Source organism: Chelonoidis abingdonii, chromosome 1 (assembly GCF_003597395.2).
Source record: "Chelonoidis abingdonii isolate Lonesome George chromosome 1, CheloAbing_2.0, whole genome shotgun sequence".
NCBI lineage: Eukaryota > Metazoa > Chordata > Testudines > Testudinidae > Chelonoidis > Chelonoidis abingdonii.
In genome coordinates, this window is record NC_133769.1 from 236,970,747 (window position 1) to 236,992,604 (window position 21,858).

The 21,858-nt window shown below is 41.9% G+C and overlaps 1 protein-coding gene across 5 annotated transcripts in view; it reads right to left on the minus strand.

Moving 5' to 3' along the window:
• SHROOM2 (shroom family member 2) overlaps positions 1-21,858 on the minus strand; it is a 205,545-nt gene that overhangs the window by 56,076 nt on the left and 127,611 nt on the right. For 3 of the 5 annotated variants that reach the window (XM_032777672.2, XM_032777669.2, XM_075060587.1), the window contains exons 3-4: positions 10,833-10,964; positions 1,774-4,414 (exon numbers count right to left, since the gene is read on the minus strand). In XM_032777672.2, the coding sequence (XP_032633563.1) occupies positions 1,774-4,414; positions 10,833-10,964 (2,773 nt within the window). Of the gene's footprint in view, positions 1-1,773; positions 4,415-10,793; positions 10,965-21,858 lie in introns of those variants that run through there. The other 2 variants (XM_032777671.2, XM_075060590.1) reach the window with 2 other exon arrangements.

Consider the following 21,858-nt stretch of genomic DNA (forward strand, 5'->3'; position numbering starts at 1 on the left):
CATCTGAACTGGGGAAGGGGGCTAGGGAAGCAGAGCAACTGTGTTGTGTTGGGTGAGGGTTTAAACACGCGGCCTGCACAACTATTTCCTGTGGCCCACGCTGACCGCCTGGCCTACCTCCAGGCCAGGGGTGAACAAATAGCAGCTGCAGAATTGCACCCCTCGAGCCCTGCGCTGCTCCCTGAAGCGGCTGGCATCATGTCCCCGTGGCCGGGGGGTGGAGGGAGAGAAGTAGAGGGCTCTGTCTATGTGTTGCCCTGGCTTCCAGGCACGGTCCCCCCTCCCCCTGCAGCTCTCATTGGCCTGAAACAGGAAACCGCAGCCATGGGAGCTTCGGGGGAGGTACCTGCAGGCACGGCAAGCAACATGCAGAGCCCTGCGTCCCCCCTCCCTGAGGAGCCGTAGGGATATGGTTCCAGCTACTTCCCAGAGCAGGGCCATGGCTGAGGCTGGGGCTGGCAGCCTGCCCTGGCCCCGGGGTGCGCCGCTGCCACTCCAGAGCCCAAAGCCCTCTGCATCCCACCCCCCAACTCCCTGCCCTGAGCCCCCTGCTGCACCCCACACCCCAACCCCCTGCCCTGAGCCCTCTGCCTGTACCCCAACCCCCTGCCCTGAGCCCCCTGCCGCACCTCAACCCCCTGCCCTGAGCCCCCTGCCTGCACCTCAACCCCCTGCCCTGAGCCCCTTGCCTGCACCTCAACCCCCTGCCCTGAGCCCCTTGCCTGCACCTCAACCCCCTGCCACATCCCACACCCCTTCTGCATCCCAATCCCCTGTCCTGAGCCCCCTGCCTGCACCTCAACCCCTTGCTACACCTCAACTCCCTGCCCTGAGCCCCCACCACACCCCTCATGCACCTCTGGGGGCAGGGAGGGGGCAGAACTGGGGTGGGGACTTCAGGAAAGGGATTGGAATGGGGGCAGAGAAGGGGTAGGAAGAGGCAGGCAGTGGACGGGGTTGAGGGCAGTGAGGGCGCGGTGACGATGTGGCCTTTGGGCCAATGAACTAGCCCTCATGTGGCCCTCGTGGTAATTTGAGTTTGAGACCCCTGGTTTATTGCCATCATCCTCCCCTCATCCCTAGTGTAAAGTATGAGATACAGTTGGGCTCAGCAGAATTCAATTTTTTAAATAATTTTGATAGATAATATTGATGCTTATTTTTAACCATTTTTATCTATTTAAATTTTCACAGTTGAAGGAAATTATTGGGGCGTCAAGCCATGGTCGGGATCAAATAATAATTATTTAATGGTAACAGATATTGAGATTCAAAAAGTGAAAGGTTTTTAACCATTAAACCGCAAATTGTCAACAAACAGAATATACAAAACAAATATCCTTAAATCAAACTCTAGTAAATTCTCAAGCAGCATTTTTCTTACTTTGCCTATTTGAATTTCTATTGTCATTGATGAAAATATCCTTTTCTTGGTTTGTGTGTATCCAGTGAAATCGACATTTACATATATTTACTGATAAAAATAGAACCCATCCCGCCTATATATTCTAACATCACAATCAAACTAACCAGTTTATTTTCTCTTCATTTATGCCAGTGGCAATACAAGTGACTAAACTGTTTAGTTCACTTTGTTCCATGTTGAACTTCTAATGCTACACTAATGTAAAGCCTATTTATGTGAGCTACCTGTAATAATACAATAATACTTTGCATGTGTTCTCTGACTATACTTCAACACTTACATACAAAATTTATTTTCCTTTCTTCTGTCACATTCTAAGGTAAGAGGAGATTACGAAAGTCCTATACCTGTTTGTAGAAATCAGCAGAAGGGGACGATCTGGATCTCTCATGTGTGTACTGGGGTTTCTCATGCTGCTCATGGCTTGCATCAAGGATGTTATCAGCTGAATGGTACTTTCCTGAACTCCTTGCCTCTAGAGGTGTCCTCTGCTCTTTCCAGGATGCCTGATATTCTGCAAATGTTCCCAACCTCTGAGGCTGTTCAGTTTTCACCATTTTGTCTGCAGACTTGTGAGCAAGGTAATGGACATGATCTTTTGCAGCTCGTGTACTTTCAATTCCAAAAGAGGCTGCCCGAGCCCGTCTATCATACCAAGACTCCTCACCTTCGTGTCCATGAGCTTTTTTATCAGGCCTCTCAGGCAGACTGTGGGGAGTTTGTTTCTGTGCAGACTTATAATATGTGGGCTTACTCGTTTCTTCAAAGAATTTCCACTTATCTGCAAAAGAGCCCAGGGCTTCGTCAGATGTATTTGGACGGCGGTGGGGATGGCAGTCATCTTCTGACACCCCCACTTCATTCATCTTCTCTGGTTCAGAGTAAGACTTCAGTTTTTGTTCTGCTGTGAACCTCTTCCTAGCTCCAATGCGGGAGATATGATGAGTGCCAGCCCCTGATGAGTTTGGTTTAGCCTGCATAGCCTCAAGAAAACCTGACACATCTTCAGAAACCCAAGCCAACAAGGAAGAGTTGCAATTATTTGTCTTCCGTTCTGGTGACCTAGGGAGATAATCAGCAGGGCTAGGTTCCAAGTCCCGCCGTTTGAAGGAAGTAGCCCTCAGGACCCTGGCCTGGGCCTCCTTCACGTGATCCGTGTAGGAGCCGGTAAAAGAACTCTCTGAAGGCGTGTTTAAGTTCTCCACTGAATCTAGTTTCCAGTTTACAGTGTCCTCTTCTGTTTCACTTGACCCTATTAAGGTAGCAGTGCTTTTGCTTTTCTGCAGCTTCGCTCGCCTCATTTGGATCTCGTTTCTCAGGGTTGTTGCAAAGCGATCACTTCTGCGTGCCTGCTTAGCTGTATGCGTATCAAACGGGGGCTGTCTATCCATTACAGTTTCCAGGCAGTTGTCTGACTGGTTTTTCCCTTCCTGAGCTAAAGAGTGCAAAATTGGGGTCTTCTGAGCAGAAATCTTACTACTATCTTCTGGTCGCCACTTGATTTCTTTTTGGGCAGCTCTGTGTTCAGTGATAGGGACACAGCTCTTTGTACACTCCTGCTGACTGTAGCTATTGTCATTTTCCTCGAAACTGCCAAAGTTTTTCTTTTGACCAGGTTTTTCAGTAAAACCTGTTTTTTTAGGATCTTCCACTACAGTAGACTTAACATCCCCTCCACTGTCCACTACATAGTGACCACTCTTCTTGTGCCCTTCTAGCAAAGGCTCGACAGGTTGTTGCGGTAAATAGTACTTTGGTTTTTGGACCATCGTGACTACGGCAGGATTTTCATGTGGTCCAGGGGAAACCTCAGCCCCTATTCCAGGTTTCCAACATTCATCCTTGAGCTGTAGTGGCCGTGAGCTTCCCTGAAGAGGCTGTTTTGCTGTGACACAATAATAACGACTCTGTCCAGTGTTGTCCACTTTCTGTTCAGCTGCATCATTGTTAGAAGAAGCACTGAACATTCTGGCTTGGTTTGGTCCGTAGCAGTGAAAGTGGTTGGCAAGTAGCTCTTTATTGCCACTGTAAGAGGAAACATGTCGCTGCTCTTTAGGCGAAGTCGAAGCCCTTGCATGGTGAAAGAAAGTGCTTTCATCGCTGTATTGGCGCTGGTGGTGGTAACCGTAAGCAGGCTGTGCAAACCGAATATCAGTGCTGGACAAAGAGGACTGCAGTCTGTTAGCATTTCCTGAATTATTGTTGTACCTATCACCAGCAGAGGACAAATTGTAGTCCACACTAATATCAGATTTGTAATTGGAATTATTGACCCTCTTTCCATCTGTGCTCCTGTCACTTGCCCTAACAGGTCTTCTTGGTTGTTCTGCAGTTTCTGAGATCCAGTCCCTCCTATGCGGAGATTGGTTCAGAACTGTAAAGTGCTGGGTGCTGGCACCCTCTGAGTATGCTGAACCATGGGTCTTCTCGTGGCCTTTGGTAATAGCAAAACTGTCACTACGGAGAGGTGGAGGTGGTGGTGGAGGGGAGGATGATTTTTTATCAGGAACATGCCAGATAGGTCCAAAACTTGATCTTCCAGAACCAGAGAGCTTGGAATCAGGCTGTTCCTCCAATCTAGGGCTCTTTCTAGTCTCATATTGAATGGGAAGTGGCAAGTATCCAGGTTTGTCCTCCAGTCCGCTGTCATCATTCACTAACTGGCCAGTCTTGCTATTTCCATGCTTCGCAGTGTCCCAGTGGCCTACTTTGTACAGCATGTTCTCCGTTGAAGCAGCATCCATGTTGGACAGAGTGTGATCAGGAGTACTCGAACTAGTGGAGAAAGAGCCATAGGCGGAATCCCGCTTGCTTTGGTTCCCTACATGATCAATGCTATTGTTGGACTTTGCAGAGGAAAGCCTTCCATACTGGGATGTTTGGAGAGTGTGGTCCCAGCTGTCCATACTTCCCAGGGAACTGAATTGCTCAGACGTGCGATGCAGATTTGACTGATCCCATGAGTTTGACAGGTCATGAGAGGAGGAGCTATAACAGAAGAACATATAATACCATCAGCAGTAAGTCAATATAACTACAACAATGAAGCTGATTTTAAATGGGGGAGGTTTGTACTATCCACCCAGACAGCAGTTATCAGAGAGACATGTCTCCTAGTGGTTTGAGAAGGTGGAGTCAAGGCTTCATCCTTCCTCCACTATAAACACAGTGCCTGAACTTCAGCAGCTGCATCTCAAGTTTATTTTACAGCACAACAGGAATAATGAGATGTAAGCAAGTCTACTTCTCCTGGAATCACCCCTTCGTGTAAGATCACGTTGACATTCAAAGAAAAGTCTGACCTCCCTCCCTTCATCCCCATCTCTTGACACCAAACCCCAAAGTTTCCAATTTACTTTCTATCTCCAATACCAACACCAACCTCATTCCCTCCCTACTAAACTCTTGCCCTGTTCTCCCTCTTTCTTACCTTTGCCTGTTTCCTTCACAAAACCTCACCCTTAATCCCACCTGCTTCTCCAAACACCACCCCACCCTTCACTTCTAAACCACTATGTGCTGCTTGCAACCACTGCCACAAATCCCTCTATTACAGCTCTCACCCTGCATGTGCTCTCTCTCTTTCAACACAAAAGGTTTCAGCTACCATCACTTTGCCAATGACTTACAAATCTATCACACCTCTTCACTCCCTCTATCCCATCTGCAGCTCAGCACAGTTCTCCAACATCTCTTCCCAGGAGCTCTGCTATCAACTTCAACTTAACATGGCCAACACTCAACTCCTGGCCTTTCCTCCTTCAGAAATTCTTCCCACTCCATCACTAGTAACACAACCACCATCCTTCTAGTCATTCAGGCCATCAGCACTGCCCTCTCTCTCTTGCTCATTCAGACTGCCCCAAATTTTGCTGCTCCTTCTTTTATAATATTGATTTTTGCCCATAGCTAGAATTTTTGCCAAGGCTCATGTCTCTCATCCTGGTTACTGTTATCTCTGCTCCCCGACATCCACCTCTGGTGGCAGTCCCAAAGGGAGGTTTCTGTGATCCAACCCATCACACCCTGATATTAGCTCTCCCTGCTTTCCCACACTACATTCAAGCTTTTTTCCTTGCATTCAAGGCCCTTCACAACTTTGCCCATCCCTACCTTTCCACTCGCCATTTATCACACTGCTTCCCACGCCTCTACCACTCAGCCAATGAGGCTGGCATCATCGACACACTTGGGCCAATCTTTGTGCCTTCTTCGACAGGGGTTGTCCCCTCTAAATTAATCAGTAAGGCCTGTCCTCTTTTAAAACTGCTTCCCAAGACAACTTTCTGCCACAATGTCGAGAAGAAATAAGCCAATCTAGGATGGCTGTTTTGAGGATCACATAAGGATAACTGACAGTTAAGCCATGCTAACTTTTTAATAGCAAATTTTACATTATATAAACAAACTGTATATATTTGATTGTATTCATATCTCCCACACATGGTTACTTTTCTTGATATTGTAGGGAACTACATATATGTTTGTACCAGACCCAGTATAGTGGAGCTCCAATCCTGGTTGGATGCTATTGTAATACAAATACTAAATAATAGCAACTGTGGTAGAAAATTGGTCCGAAATCAACAAGATGAAATTCAATAAAGACAAGCACAAAGTATTACTCTTAGGAAGGAAAAATTAAATGTACAGCTACAAAACAGAGAATAACCAGCTAGGCAGTCATCCTGTTGAAAAGGAACTAGAGGTTACAATGGATCATAAATTGAATATGAATCAACAATGTGATTCAGGTATGAAAAAGGCTAATATCACTCTGGGGTGTATTAACAAAAATGTCATATGTATGAGACAGGAGGTAAGTGTCCTGCTCAACTCAGCACTGGTGAGGTGTCAGATGACGTACTGTGTCCAATTCCGGGTGCCACACTTTAGGAAAGATGTGAACAAATTGGAGAGAGTCCAGAGGAGAACAGAAATGACAAAAGTCTTAGAAAACCTGTCCTATGAGGAAAGAATTAAAAAGCTGGGGATGTTTAGTTTTGAGGAAAGAAGACTGAGGGGGGACCTGATAACAGTCTTCATATATGTTAAGGGCTGTTGTAATGAGGACATTGATCAATTGTTCTCCATGTCCACTGAGGGTAGGATAAGAAGTAATGAGTAAGGGAGATTTAGCTTAGGTATTGGGAAAACCTTTCTAATTATAAGGATAATTAAACTCTGCAATGGCCTTCTAAGCGAGGTTGTAGAATCCCCATCATTGGAGGTTTTTCAGAACAGGTTGCACAAACATCTGTCAAGGATGATCTTGGGTTGGACTTGATACCTTTCAAGGTCCCTTTGAGCCCTACATTTCTATGTATTATGTATTATGAAGCTTATCAAGCACTTTGCGATTCTTGGATGAAAGGCACTACAGCAGTTCAGCGGGGAGAGCAATTATACCTACATGCCTATATAGCAGATTGAAATTAACCAGACTCCGGCCCAATTCTGCAGTGCTCCCCAGAATCCCATGAGCAGCAGAGAAACTGTCAAAAACAATGCCAATTTGTAGAAATGCTTAGGAGAGCTAAGAGCAGAAGCAGAGGCAGGCACTTAAGTTATATACAGAGTAGGATGTCCTAAGAAATGGAGAATAGGATAAAGTAGCAGAGACCACTGTCTTCCCTGCCTCTCCTCACAAGGCAGGAGAGCAGAGGAGGTATTCAGTAGCGAGTTTCACTCTACTTTTCAACAACAATGAAGCTGTGGATGAGGAGCAGAAGACCACCCCACCCCTTGAGGAAGATGAGCACCATGAGGGAAGAGGAGAAGAAGGCGACTCCTTTTTCCTTCCAGTAGCTAGAGAGGCAGAGCATCAAACTTATCAGACACTGCTAGTAAAGGACTGGTACAAAAGAGACTGATTTCTCACACAGGCACAGCACAATGCTAGAAATTCCAGCATTGTTCCACTTCTCTATAACTACTACATAAAGTGTCTGTAGCAAGGTCGAGACTCACTGGTGTGGCACCTCCTGCTGGTCGTCTTGGGAATTAGCTCAACTCCAGTTCCGGAGCACCTCCTTCCGGCTGGTGACTCACCTGCCTTAGGCCCCATGTTCCTCCTGCACCCCGGTGCCCCTTTCCTCAGGGTTCTGCCCCCCAGAAGTACCCCCTCACTCTCGGTTTCCCCTCCTAGGGGAACCCCCAACCCTTTAAATCTACCTTGTCTCAGTGGCTACTAGTATCAGAGGGGTAGCCGTGTTAGTCTGGATCTGTAAAAGCAGCAGAGAATCCTGTGGCACCTTATAGACTAGCAGACGTTTTGGAGCGAGAGCTTTCGTGGGTGAATACCCACTTCGTCAGACGCAGGTAGTGGAAATTTCCAGGGGTAGGTATATATATGCTAGCAAGCAAGCTAGAGATAATGAGGTTAGTTCAATCAGGGAGGATGAGGCCCTGTTCTAGCAGTAGAGGTGTGAAAACCAAGGGAGGAGAAACTGGTTCTGTAATTGGCAAGCCATTCACAGTCTTTGTTTAGTCCAGAGCTGATGGTGTCAAATTTACAGATGAACTGAAGCTCAGCAGTTTCTCTTTGAAGTCTGGTCCTGAAGTTTTTTTGCTGCAGGATGGCCACCTTAAGGTCTGCTATAGTGTGGCCAGGGAGGTTGAAGTGCTCTCCTACAGGTTTTTGTATATTGCCATTCCTGATATCTGATTTGTGTTCATTTATCCTTTTCCGTAGTGATTGTCCAGTTTGGCCGATGTACATAGCAGAGGGGCATTGCTGGCATATGATGGCGTATATTACATTGGTGGACGTGCAAGTGAATGAACCAGTGATGCTGCTACTGCCACTCGTCATCTAGCCCCCATGCACTGGGGCAGACTGCAGTCTGTAATGGCCACTCATCATTGGCAAGGGGGTAGGACCAGCTGGCTCTGCCTTTTCCCAGGCTGCACCTCTGTAGCCACAGTACCTTTGTAAGCCTTCAACAAGACCTGTAACCTGGGGGTTTACCAGGCTGGAGCTCCCCAGCTCCTCTTGCCCTCCCCCGGCTCTGCTCTGCCTCAGGTACCTTGCTCTCAGTCAGCCAGCCCTTCCCAGCCCAGGGCTAGAGTGAGACTCCTTCAGCTCCTGGCCCCCAGCCCTCTTATCAGGGCCAGCTGGGCCCTGATTGAGCTGGCCACACCTGTGTTCAACTACTCACTCAGCTGCTCTCGCTCCTTTTATCCCAGCCACAGCCCTCTCCAGGGCTGTTTTTAACCCCTGTTCTGTGGGACTGGGGCAGTCACCCCACTACAGTGTCCATCACACTTTTTGTAATACACAGAGTGAAAGCTAATAATGAAATTATATATCAGCTTAATGGTCACTCTTGTATAGTTCAGATATGACAGAATTCCCCTCTCTGTCAAGAAGTTTAAATGGAAATGAACACCCCTCTCTAGTGCTGCGGTCTACACAGCAGTTGCTACAACAGCAAAAGAAAAATTGCCTTTGAACTTTTTTCACTTCACTCAAAACATAAAATTAAGACATGGTGTTTAATTATACAACCAAGATGACCAAGGAAGCAAACAGCTTATGTAAAACACACAAAGATATAAACTATATCGCTTTTTCTTTTCAAAAAATATTTTTAACGATAGGGCACACTAACTTATGGCTTTATATGGTGACTTTCATATTCTAAGTGTTCAAAACATTTAACTAATTAATCAGAGAGATCTTGATAGTAGTACATTAGGCAAATACAATGTTTCATACAGAAAGTGCCTTAGACATTAGAACCTTTTTCACTGGTAAGGAATGTATGGCAGGACATTGGGGCTGCTGCTGGTTTTTATTTGTTCAGTGAGAACAGCATGCTTGGCATTGATCAAAATGAAGAAGAGACACTATCCCTCTTAATCCTAATGTACAATTCATGGGTCTAATCGGAATCCACTGCCTTCAGTTGTGAACTGTAAGTACTCAGCACCCTTCCAGATCAGGCTGTAAATAATTATTCTCTACTCTGACAAACAGAACATTAAGTTTCATCGAAGTAGCCATCAGAGATGAGCAGAAAGCATATCAGTGTAACACCTCTGTCAAAATATGTAGTAATGACTTCTGGTCTGAAGTGCTATACAGCTAACATCACAACTGTAAAGTAAAGCTGTAAGAATTTCTGGATTTTTGTCTGGATTCATGTGGTCTGCTGCTCTGTTCAGCAATGTAAGTGGAATACCACCCATGTACTATTTAAATACACAGTACAGTGACCGGTAAGCTGAGAGGAAGTATTATCAAGGGGTAGAGAAATAGAACGTATAAAAGCCCCTCTAGGAATAAAATGTTACAATGCGAAGATGTGGAGGGAGGATCAAAATGTGCAGGATTTTCTTTAAATAAAAATTAGTATTTGTATTACTCTTTAAGGGCTGAATGCAAACTATTTTTTAAAAAAATAGCAGGGAACTTTTTAAAAGATCTAATTAGTTACAGCTTCATAAAATGAAATCCTAAAGTAAGGGGGTGGGCGGATTGTACCACAAAGTATTAAGAAAAGAAAGCTGTGATGGAGAATCTACAGCAATAAAGTACAGAATCTCAAGACAGCTTTGTAACTTAGGAATGTATCCCAGAGTGATTTTTCCCTAATTCCTAGCATAACCATGCTCCAAATGGGAGTGAAATTGAGAGGAAAATAACATTTTCATGAGGTTTGTTGCTAAAAGTGTGTAATTTATAAGGAGGAAACTAATAAGGGCCTGTAATCAGATCTTATCACGCTCTACTAAAAAATGAAAGAAGTTTCACGACCAAAACAAGGATGCCAGGATTTCCATTACAGGGTTGAATGAGACCTAACAAATGTAAGTATTTTAACTACAGAAAGAGACAGTAATTGACCTCTCTCATGCTATAAACAAACACTAAACATGTACTGTAGTGGAGATCAGATTATGGGAAGTAATTCCACTAATGAAACAGTCAATAATATCTTAATGTCTAAAACAAAAATGCTCTGTCTCCCCTAAGAGAGAGTTTATATTGCTTTTCAAAGAATGCTGCTTTCTAACAATACCTCTGGTATTTTTCCATTGTACTGAAGATATTAATGCATTTAGTGTACCTTTCCACATGCCTTACAAAGATTTATGACACTAAAAAGTGGTTGTTGAACAGAAATGCTCAGCAAGAAAAACAACCACCTTTCAGCTGCCTTTTATTTACATACGTACATAATGAAATATATTTCCGAACTAAATTTATATTAGCAGCTCTTCACCCACTTGTTGATATATTGGGAATTCTCAATATTATCTTCATGTTTTAAAAACAGATTACAATATAAATGAAATCAAAAGATTCCACATTCACGGTTTAAAATCATGAACAATATGAGGCACATTATTGTTCTCTTACCGTGGGAGCTTGATACGTGCAGCTTAAACAGAAACTCACCTTGCATGATACCGGGAGTGCCAGGAAGTGCAGACATTGGTTGAGGAGAGCTGTGACGTGGCTGCCTCAGGCTGATTCTCTGTGAATTTGGTTGCATGCCAGGAGTGGGGCCTGCAGGCTAGATCATTTCTTCTGAAATGAAAGAGTTGGAGCACATACTTTTAATACAGAACTCCTAATAAGGTGACATGCAGTGAAAAACACTGGGCACCAAATCTAATTAACTTGAGAGAGACAAAACAGATACAAAATAGGTTTAAATTACAATGTGCTATGTAATGCTCTACAAGCCAGTTTTGAAAAGATGCCAACTTGCCTTCAAAATACTTGACACACAGACAATGAAATATTAATTCTATGCAAGGTTTGTGGTTGTATTTTTATGACAGGTAAATAAGAACCTAGAATTTATTTGGAACTTGCACTATTCAAAGGACCAGTGAGCTTTATGTCTCATTTTATAACATGGCAACTCCTGATTTTGTAAAGTTTGTTGTGTAGATGTGTATATGGGAAGGGCTGGGGAGGAGAGAGATTAGGGGCCGAAGGAAGGACAAAGCCATAAATATTTTTATTCTATCCCCGTTTGTAAGGGTGACAGAGGCCTGATTTCTAACACAAACCAGCTCTGCTCTAGCATTCAAATGGCTCAGAGCATCCAAAATAAAGGTTAAAGCTGTGTATCTAAAGTTAGCACCTAAGTAAAATCACCTACCTTTCAGACGTGGTAAAAACCAGCAGTTCCCATAGAAATCAATGGGAACTGTGGGTGTTCTACCCCTCTGAAAGTCAGATAATTGATGCAGGGGCCTAAATATTGGTTCAGAGGCATAACTTAGTCCAAAACTTTTTCACCTAAGTAATTCCAGAGACTCCCTATTTACCAATCCAAATAGTAAGTCTCTAGATTTTGGTCTTCTAGAATCATCCTGTGAAACCACTCTCAACCTTACTGCTTTCACCCCACTATAGCTTGACAATTAATTAATAATAAAATAAATAATAATAATAATAATAATAGTAGAAGTAAAGTTGTTGAATGGAACTGCAAACTATTATTAATTTAGTCTTAAGTAGGTAAATATTATTGGATAAAATTTTCAAAAGTACTTAGGTGACTCAGGAGCCAATATACCTTTTTTTCAAAAATGGCTTAGGCACTTTGAAGCCTAAGACTCACTGAAAGTCAATGGGACTTTGGACAATGTTCCCTAGCAAGCATAAGTAACCTATCCAAGATCACAGAGCTGCATTCAGAACTCAGAACTCCAGAGTCCGATCTTTTAACAGACAGACACCTTTTCCTTCCCTTATTCACCTTCTTTCTTTTAACTGGATTATAACATAGTCACTAGATTTTAAAACAAACTAAGCTAAATATTTAACTCAACGTCTCTCCCGCAGCACAGAAAAAAACCTTTTTTGAGACTATTTGTAGGAACAGGCAACGTGGAAGGTTGTGCCAGGTTCCTGTTAACTGCCTTTGCATATTCTCCACATATAGTACATAAAGTATTTCCACAAGGCAGCTGTAGTTTTACTGAGAGGTCCTGGGGCCACAGAGTACAACAGGGGCTCCTCTAAGACTACCAGAAATCCTAAGCACTTCAGTAGGCTTTTGTTTATGTTTTTGGTGCATTTTATTTGCTGCAATGAACAGAAGCAAGTTCATTCTAGTCTATTCTCTTTCCATGATGCCAAGTAGTTTCACTGCACTCTGTCTCAGAAGCAAGATGAAGAAACTTAAGTGGAGCTATCACACTGTCACTGCACACAAGCTCCAGGAGTGGGACTCAAGTTCTTCATCCCAGGAACAGAAGCTCAGTCTTGTGCAGCGCACCCAGGACATATCAGGCATTCTCCTAGAGCAGCAGTTCTCAAACTTTAGCAACCCGAGGACCCCCATTTTGATTTACAATTTTTCATGGACCCCCAAATCCCCCACTCAGCCTCAGGCCCCAGAACCACTCCACTCCTTCCCCTAAGGCCCCATCCCCCACCCAACCTCTTCCTGCCTCTGCTCCATCCCTGTCTCTCCTCTTTCCACCCCCCCCGAGCGTGCCCCATCCCTGCTCTTCCCTCTTTCTCCCAGAGCCTCCTGCACGCCACTGAACAGCTGTTCCCCAGCATGCAGGATGCGCTGTGAGGGAGGGGAAGAGGTTGATCAGCAGGGCCGGTGGCCCCGGACATGATTCCAACCCCTCCCCCGAAAGTATCCAGTCCCCACTTCCCACTCTCCCTCCCAGCGCCTCCTGCACACTGGGAAACAGCTGTTCTCCAGTGTGCAGGAGATGCTGGGAGGGAGGGGAAAGAGTTGAGGGAGGAAGGGAGGAGGAGTTTTTTATTTAGCAGCAGCCAGGAGTTTTTTTATTTCCTCAATTTATTTCAGTGTTGATGATACTGGAGAAGTAAACTACAGCTGTCTTTTAGGTAAATTCATGACACCATACCTTTAGTGCTTCAGTTGTGCCATCAATGCAACAAAGAAGTTAAAGTCTCCATATTACAAGAAAATCACCTTTTTAACACATATGACAAGTGAAACACAAGACTAGAAGACTACCACATCACAGGTAACATTTGGTGTATGAGGAAATGGAAGTGGGAGGAGAGGATTTTCACACTGGTTTCCACTAGGTTTGGCAAAAGGAATGAGAGTTTCTGCCAAGGAGAAGGAATGGGAATGATGCACTTTGTAAAATCAGTACTGTACCTCATGGAACTTCTCAAGATCTTCGTAAGATAGCTCCTGGCCACATGAACATCATTTTCAGATGGTACTTTCTGTGCTACAATATCCACCATCACTTTCATCTTCCTGAGCAGCCAAGCAAGGAGAGGAACAGACTGGACTGAGTTGGGATATAAGGCAAACTGAGTGGAGGGGAACTTTAGGTTTTTGTTTCACATCTTTTATTGGTGTGCATACATGTGTTTTGCAGAAGATTTTTTTAGCCATGGACTTGGAATGAAGTGAATTACCATATGAATAAAACAGACTAAGTGCATTATAATGGGTTATTTTTGGGGATAGAATCAGCACAGGCTTATTGTATGCTTTCACAAAAAGCATAACTAGGAATCAATATACTACAAGTAGCCAAATACCAACACTTCTTCATTGTTACATCTTTCACTGTTCAATTGTCTTATATTTACCACTTCCTATATTCCAAAAAGGTCTCTATAAAAAAGACAAAACGTAACATGAAATTAATTGTAAAATTCTCAGTGCAAATAGGTAAAAGAACTGGAAAGAAAAAGGAAGATATTAAAAATCACATTAAAAAGACGGAAAATTTTGCAGGCAACTAAAGCTGTTGGAAACACACCAGCTAGTACAATACGGCTGTATTAACTCTGAGTGACAGAATGAGAGCACCTAAATCTACAATCCAAGAAACCTCTCCGGAGTTAATGGAAGCATTAATAAAAGCATTTCCTTGAGTCTCTTCCTAACAGCACTTTAAAAAGAAAGCTGTTGCTGTCTATAAGGACTGCTGGAAGAGAAAAATGTTCCACTGGGGATGGAGGGGACATTTCCCCGTGTGCTATGAACATTTTTACTTTATTAGAAAGAACTCTCAAATTAGATATGTTTAAAACACAATTGCCCTTAAATAAACTCTTCCACTCAACTTTCAGAGCAGAATCTGCCTTTTCAACACCACGGTAGTTGTAATATGGACATACATATTAGCATGGCAGACATCTTGAATCTCAAAACGCTCTGAGCTTAGAAATTCAGAACTAGTGTTCAAATAGTTGCCAAGAAAACACTGCTGCTGAAAATCTGATACCAGTAGAAACAGATATTCCCTAGATGAAGAACCAAAATTATTAGCTAAACTGGACCAGCAGGTTTACTTGTAAACATCACCAATAAAAATCTGCACAATACCTGGCTACTGAATCCAAACTATAATTTCAGATTAGTCTGAATTCAGACTAAACTTCCCAATTTAGAGTTTAGATAATTTCAATTTGTTCTTGTCTAGATGTACATGTTGTATTAGTGCAGGGGTAGGCAATCTATGGCACGGGTGCCGAAGGCGGCACATGAACTGATTTTCAGTGGCACTCACACTGCCTGGGTCCTGGCCACTGGTCGGGGGGCTCTGCATTTTAATTTTATTTTAAATGAAGCTTCTTAAACATTTTAAAAACCTTTTTTACTTTATATACAACAGTAGTTTAGTTATATAATATAGACTTACAGAAAGAGACCTTCTAAAAATGTTAAAATGTATTACTGGCACGTGAAACCTTAAATTAGAGTGAATAAATGAAGACTTGGCACAGCACTTCTGAAAGGTTGCTGACCTCTGTATTACTGTGTCCATTAAAATTAAGGAGGTTGAGTCAGCTCTGACCAGAGCTAATAAAGAGTAAATGCAAAGAAATCAATGGAATTACACTGGTGTAGAGTACTATTACCAATCAGATCCAAATTAGTGCCATACAGTTTGGCTATATTCTTTATTAAGTCAAGTGACATTCAATTAAAAGGGGAATAGGGAAAACAAAAATAAAACTTTTTTTGAAAGAAGTTATTCCAAACTAAGTTCTGCCCCTTTGCTCACTTCCACAGAATATCAAGTTGTAAATTCAGAAAGACACCTTTTCACATTTTAAGTCCCGAACAAAGAAAAAATGTAGTACTAACTAGCACAACTTCAGGGCAACCACACCTCTGTTCCCCCTCTGTGGTCCACCAAAGGCACCCACTTTAGGTTCCGGCTTCCGGCCATCACCACTCTTGGGCAGAGACAAATGCCTGTCTGCCTCCTGACTGGGGATTTTAAGTATGCACAACTCTCTGCCTTACACTGTGGCATGCCCAGCAAACCAGACTGCCTAGAAAGGCCAGAATCTGTGCTTTGCTTTCTCTCTGAGGGCTATGACCACTGTATTGTCCACAATTATAAACAGGCTTGGCAGAATTTGATTGTTTTTGTCAACTGATAATATCAATGCTTCTTTTTTAATTTTTAATTATTTAAATTTTCACAGTTGTGCAAATTTATGGGTGTGGAGGGTCAGACAACAGGGTGGATCAGACAATAATTATTATTGACAGTAGTATTGAGAGTCAAAAAATTAAAAGCTTTATAACCATTAAAACACAGCTTGTCAATCTCACATGTTAAAAATATATGAAGTAAATATCCTTAAATCAAACTCTAATATGTTCTCGAGCAGCATTTTTCTTACTTTGCCTATCTGTACAATTCTATTATTATTGATGAAAATATTTTTTCTTCAGTTTGTGTTTGTATGGTTATGTCAACATACACCAATAAAAATCTAATCCTTCCAAACCTAGTTATAAATGACCATACAACTCTTTTTAAGCAAGCACATTTATTCTCAGGGTAAAGGTATTACAGAGAAAATGTATTAAAACAATAAAAGAGCCTACATGCATACTATTATTACCAGAGGTCACCCCAACTCCAACCTAGGATTCTGTTAGGTTTTCCCCACACTTCCTCTGTTTTAGATCCAGAAACAAGACTGGGCAGACAAGCCAGTTTTTTATCGTGCTTGGGGCTTTGATCTTTGTGTTCTGTAACAGGTAATCAGCAAACAATGATCGTCTCCTCTGTGCTAAGCTTCAAAAGGCTGGGCTTCTGCATAACCAGAGTTAGGGAATGTGCATTAAATTCTGCCTAGGGATATTCCAAGAAATCCACTTATTGTCCCAAAAGTCCACACTTGTCTGGAACATTTTCAACACAGGCTTTTGAATTCCCAGATCTTACATCCGTCATATCGCCTTGCTATAGAAGTTACACACAATCCCAGCCCACAACAATAATAAATGTAATACAATAAAGTATTTTAAGGATACTGTAGGAAATTGCTGTATCGATTATGCCAAACTAAAAGGCCACTACCAGGATTCATGTTAATATCTTATTCTACTTCTTGTGTGAACCAACAAAGGAACTAATGCCTGTCTGCTGACTCATGCTTACTTTGTAACACTAAAGTGAAGCTGCAAATCTGTCAGTTTAAAAAAAGAATCAGCTACATAAAACAGGCTATGCAAGTTTCTAAAAATGTCAGTCAAGCAATGAAAGACAAGTTTTCCAAGTTAATCATTTAGTTACTGTTCAGATCTCCAGTCAAACTGTTTCCTGTCTTTAGTCTGGTGCTGACATACTCACATTGGCCATACTCAATCAGCACAGCTGTGACCTTGCACAGGAATAAGCTTATAACTGAAAATGTTTGACAGAGTACTCAGCTACTATGAGGTTTTAAGTTAAAAATCCTACCACTTGAAAGGAGATTTTACATAGAAGTAGTGAAGTGGATGGAGCTGGGAAGGAAAGTTGTGAATATCTGTATCTCTATTCTCTGCAAAGTTACACTCTGTTCAGTTTTTAATTTATGTATTTATTTTTATTTTAGAAAGAGATGGAATTCCTGTATCAGTTACAAGTAGAGTGTATAAAGATACCTTTAGCTATGGCTGCACAAGCATTTACACTCTGAAAGGTCTTCTTCAGCAGCTTATAATGTTGCCAAACTTTAATAATTTTGGCAGAAATTTGTCACACTTGTCAGTTGATAAACTAATTGTTTTGGTGTGTGTTTGTTTTCTAAGAAAAGTCTAAGGAAAAATGGTTCAGACATTTTCAAGAACTCATGGAGTGTGTGTGGGGGGAACTACATAGTATTATAAAAGAAAATCTTAAATTAAAAACAAAACAAACCCCCACCCCAAAACCCAAGAGACCCAGTTTAATCACCTTAGAAGAAGGAATGAGAAACTTGACATAGGAGGAGAAGTTTAAAGTACTAAATACACACAGACTACAGAAAAGCTGTCATTGTAACCATTTACAAATACATACAAGGAAATAATTAGGGGACATTAATACTATTAAGATCACTTTTCATGATACTTAATTTCTTCTTTATCAAGGCAAATAATCCCTCTTTTCAGTTTTGTTACAAGGCAGCGATCTCTAGCAGCTTTTGAAGTGAAATTCCTCCCTCTACTGGCTTTTAGACACCAGTAACATATTCTAAAGTGTGTTCTCTCAAAGGGTCACAATATTCACCATTCTAGCATATCCTTGCTTGTGTGACAGTCCCAGTAAACCCAGGACAATGGAATTATATCATGTACAATCAGAGAGAGAAAACACAATTTTTATACAGGGAGAATATGACTGACTGCTATTATCCCTCTGCAAAATATAACCAACATAGATATTCTTTACCTTTCCAAACTAGGAATGTAAATATCAATTAAAAAGTTAACCATTTAAACAATTAAAATTATATTGTTTAACCAGTTAACCGACTAAAGGGAGAGGCGCTGGGGCTGCTATGACCAGCGGGCGGGGCTGGGGCTGGGGCTGCTCCAGTTGACCTGGGGCTGGAGGTTAATGGTTAAGGCGGGTTAACAGTAAGCCTAATAATATAATAATTGGAGATATACCAATCTCCTAGAACTGGAAGGGACCTTGAAAGGTCATCGAGTCCAGCCCCTTGCCTTCACTAGCAGGACCAATTTTTGCCCCAGATCCCTAAGTGGCCCCCTCAAGGATTGAACTCACAATCCCTAATACGGTTAACTGTTTAATATTTTACATCCCTATTCCAAACTGTCCCTGCTCAATGTATGTTTCTAATGCAGACTCTAAACCTTTCCTCCCGCATTCATGACTTCAATACCAGGTCACTCATTCCATCTGCCAAGCTAAAAAGATCATCTTTTCCCTCACATGACCATGTGTCTCGGAATTCTATATGCCTCATTTCACCACAATTCCCTCATGAAAATCTATAATAAATAACTATTTGTTATATATCAGTGGTAGGCAACCTGTGACCCATCAGGGTAATCTGATTGCAGGCCACGAGACATTTTGCTGACGTTGACTGTGAACCGCGGCTACTGGGAGCTGCAGGGGGCTGTGCCTGCGGATGGTCAACATCAGCAAAATCTCTCGCAGCCTGCAATCAGATTACTCTGATGGGCCGCATACGGCCCATGGGCTGCAGGTTGCCCACCATAGTTATATATTCAGTAAGTTTCTGAATTAAAATAGCTGTGGTAAATAGGTTTATCTTTGCAAGCAGAATGGCTAGAAACATCTTTAAATAAGCTTAGGTTTTGCAGAAAATTTTGAACCTCGAATTTGAAAACCACTGAGTTTAGAGTGTCAGAAACTATTCGAGAATTCTGGAAGTTATCTGTGTCAGTTCCTTTCAGTATTAACAGAAGAGCCTCTATATTTGAAGTGTTAGAAACTACTGAACTTAGGCCTGGTCTACACCAGCGGGAGAGAGGAGGGAAGGGGAGAAAGAGGGCGAATCGACCTAAGGTATGCAACTTCAGCTACGAGAATAGCAGAGCTGAAGTCGACGTATCTTCGGTCGACTTACCTAGCGTTCTCACGGCGCAGGGTTGACTGCCGCCACTTCCCCATCGACTCCGCTTCCACCTCTCGCTGTGGTGGAGTACAGGAGTTGATGGCAGAGCGATCAGGGATCAATTTATCGCATCTACACTAGATTTGAAAAATTGATCACCAAAAGATCCATCACTACCCACCAATTCGGCAGGTAGTGTAGACATATCCTTCGTTAAATCAGAGGGTGGGCTCTTAGTTTTCATCCAGTAGTCTTGCAGAGTCCCTCCGCAGCATTCCGTTTCGGTGCTACTTCAATTTTAAATAAGATTCACAGATGCCTATTGCTTGCTTATGCCCAGTTTACCAAGTAATCCAGATTGTTCTGTACTAATGACCTGTTCTCTTCATTATTTACTACTCCACCAACTTTTGTGTCATCTACAAACTTTAACAGTGATGATTTTACAGTGATGATTTTATGTTTTCTTACAGGTCACTGATAAAAATGTGAAATAGTGTTAGGCTAGTAACTAATCCCTGCCGGACCCCACTAGAAACACACCTGCTCAATCATAATTCCACATTTACAGTTACTGTTTGAGACCTATCAGTTAGCCAACTTTTAATCCACTTAATGGGTGCTATGTTAATTTATATCTTTCTAGTTTTTTTTAATCACAATGTAGTGTGGTATCAAGTTAACGTCTTAGAGAAGTCTACGTATATTACACCAACATTATTAACTTTATCAACCAATCTTGTAAGCTCATAAAAAAAGACATCAAGTTAGTTTGACAGTATCTATAAATCCAATTTAATTGGCATTAATTATCCTCCTGTTACGCTTTATTGAATCCCATATCAGTTGCTCCACTATCTTGCCTAGGATCAATATCAGACTAACAGGCCTATATTACCCAAGTCATTCTGTTTACAGTTTTTAAATATTGGCACAACATTAGCTTTCTTGCAGTCTTCTGGAACTTCTCTGATGTTACTGAAACTCAACATCAGTGGTCCAGCAAGCTCTTCAACCAGCTCTTTTAAAATTCTTGTCAGAGCTTGGAATTTGTTGTAGTTCTGCAGAAGGTCCTATCTGTGCATGATGGACTATCTTAAACCCTGTCTACATCAGGATTTTTCCTTGGTTTCAACAACTGATGGTCACCCACCAGGTTGTAACTGCACTAGTGGGTCCACCAAGGCTATTCAAGGAAAGCTACAAATTGTAAAGTGGAGTGTAGCCCTGTTTTAAGTACCGAAGTCAACTGGAAATAAGTATGTGCTTATAGAAGTTTAAGTGGTGTCCTAAACAGAGACAGACTTAATCATGTGCTTAAATGCTTTCCTGAATTAGGGCCACTACACATGTTTAGAGTACCTAAATATAACCCACTATGTTCATTTTAAGAAGCAGACATAAGATTTCATATATTTAGGATGATAGAAAAGTTAACATTGAATTTCTTATCCCCATGTAAACGCCAACAGATAATTTCATACAGACAGATGGGTTCTCTCTCCTCTCAAAATGTACTCATTTGTCAAAAATTACCATCCTGGCAAACACAGGAAAACTTGTTCTCTGCTGGAATGTTTTATAAGCCTGTATATGCCCCTTCCACACCCCACCCCCCAAAAAAGGGATCCTTATAAACATTTGCCTTTTCATTTTCACAGTTCAGCAGCCTCTTGTGCTCAGTGCATGAAAACACAATGGTAGATGAGCCCATATAATAAAATTACAACTGCATGAAAAAAGCTGTAGTAAATAATTACCAACTCACTTATTCCCACATTCAACCTCAGAGATGGGACTTTTAGCCTTGGTTTTCTTGGCAAGAAGAGATGTATTTATTGACAAGGAACTTAGCCGAAGAGATGTCCTCTAACTTTCCTCCAAAACTATTCCTTCCCCACTCTCAATTTGCATCAACAACCTCAGCCTCATCCCTGTCCCAGAAATTAACTAGAACTGGTTAATTTTTTTTTCATAAAACACAAAAAGCTTTCGACAAAAGATGGCTTTTTAACCAAATCCAACATTTTTGTATAAAATATCTCATCTGATCACCATTTTTCAACTTCTGAAGCAAAGCTTTTGTTTTATTTTTGTTTTTGTCGTCTAAAGAAAAAAGTTTTTTTGATTTTCAGTGTTTTGTTAGCCCTCCCCTACTACTTCTCCTTTCTCCTGTGGAAAAAGGAGAAAAAAAAGTATTAAAAGGGAAAGAAAGTGTGCGGGAAGATGAAAATTCTCCCGTTTTCTCTCCCTTTTACTTCTCCTCACCCTTTTCTAATGAAAAAACAGTAAACGGGGGGGAGGGTTTGAAACAAAGAAATAAACGAACAAAAAAGAAAAAAGAAAAAAAAATCTAGAACCACAGGGGAAGTTTTCATTGTGAACGAGATCTTTTTTGTTTTATTTTGAATTCTCATCAAAAATTTCCACAATACATTTTGAAGGGAACAAAAATGTCACTTTCTTCCTAAGATTTCATTGAAATTAATAGGGATGTTTCAACCAGTCCTACCCCATAACTCCATATGCTGCTGCTTTCTCCTCCCCAATATACCCCAAATATGCCCACTGCTCTGCTACTGCAACCACCTGTGTCTGGTCTTCCCATCGTTACTGTGCCTCTCCTACA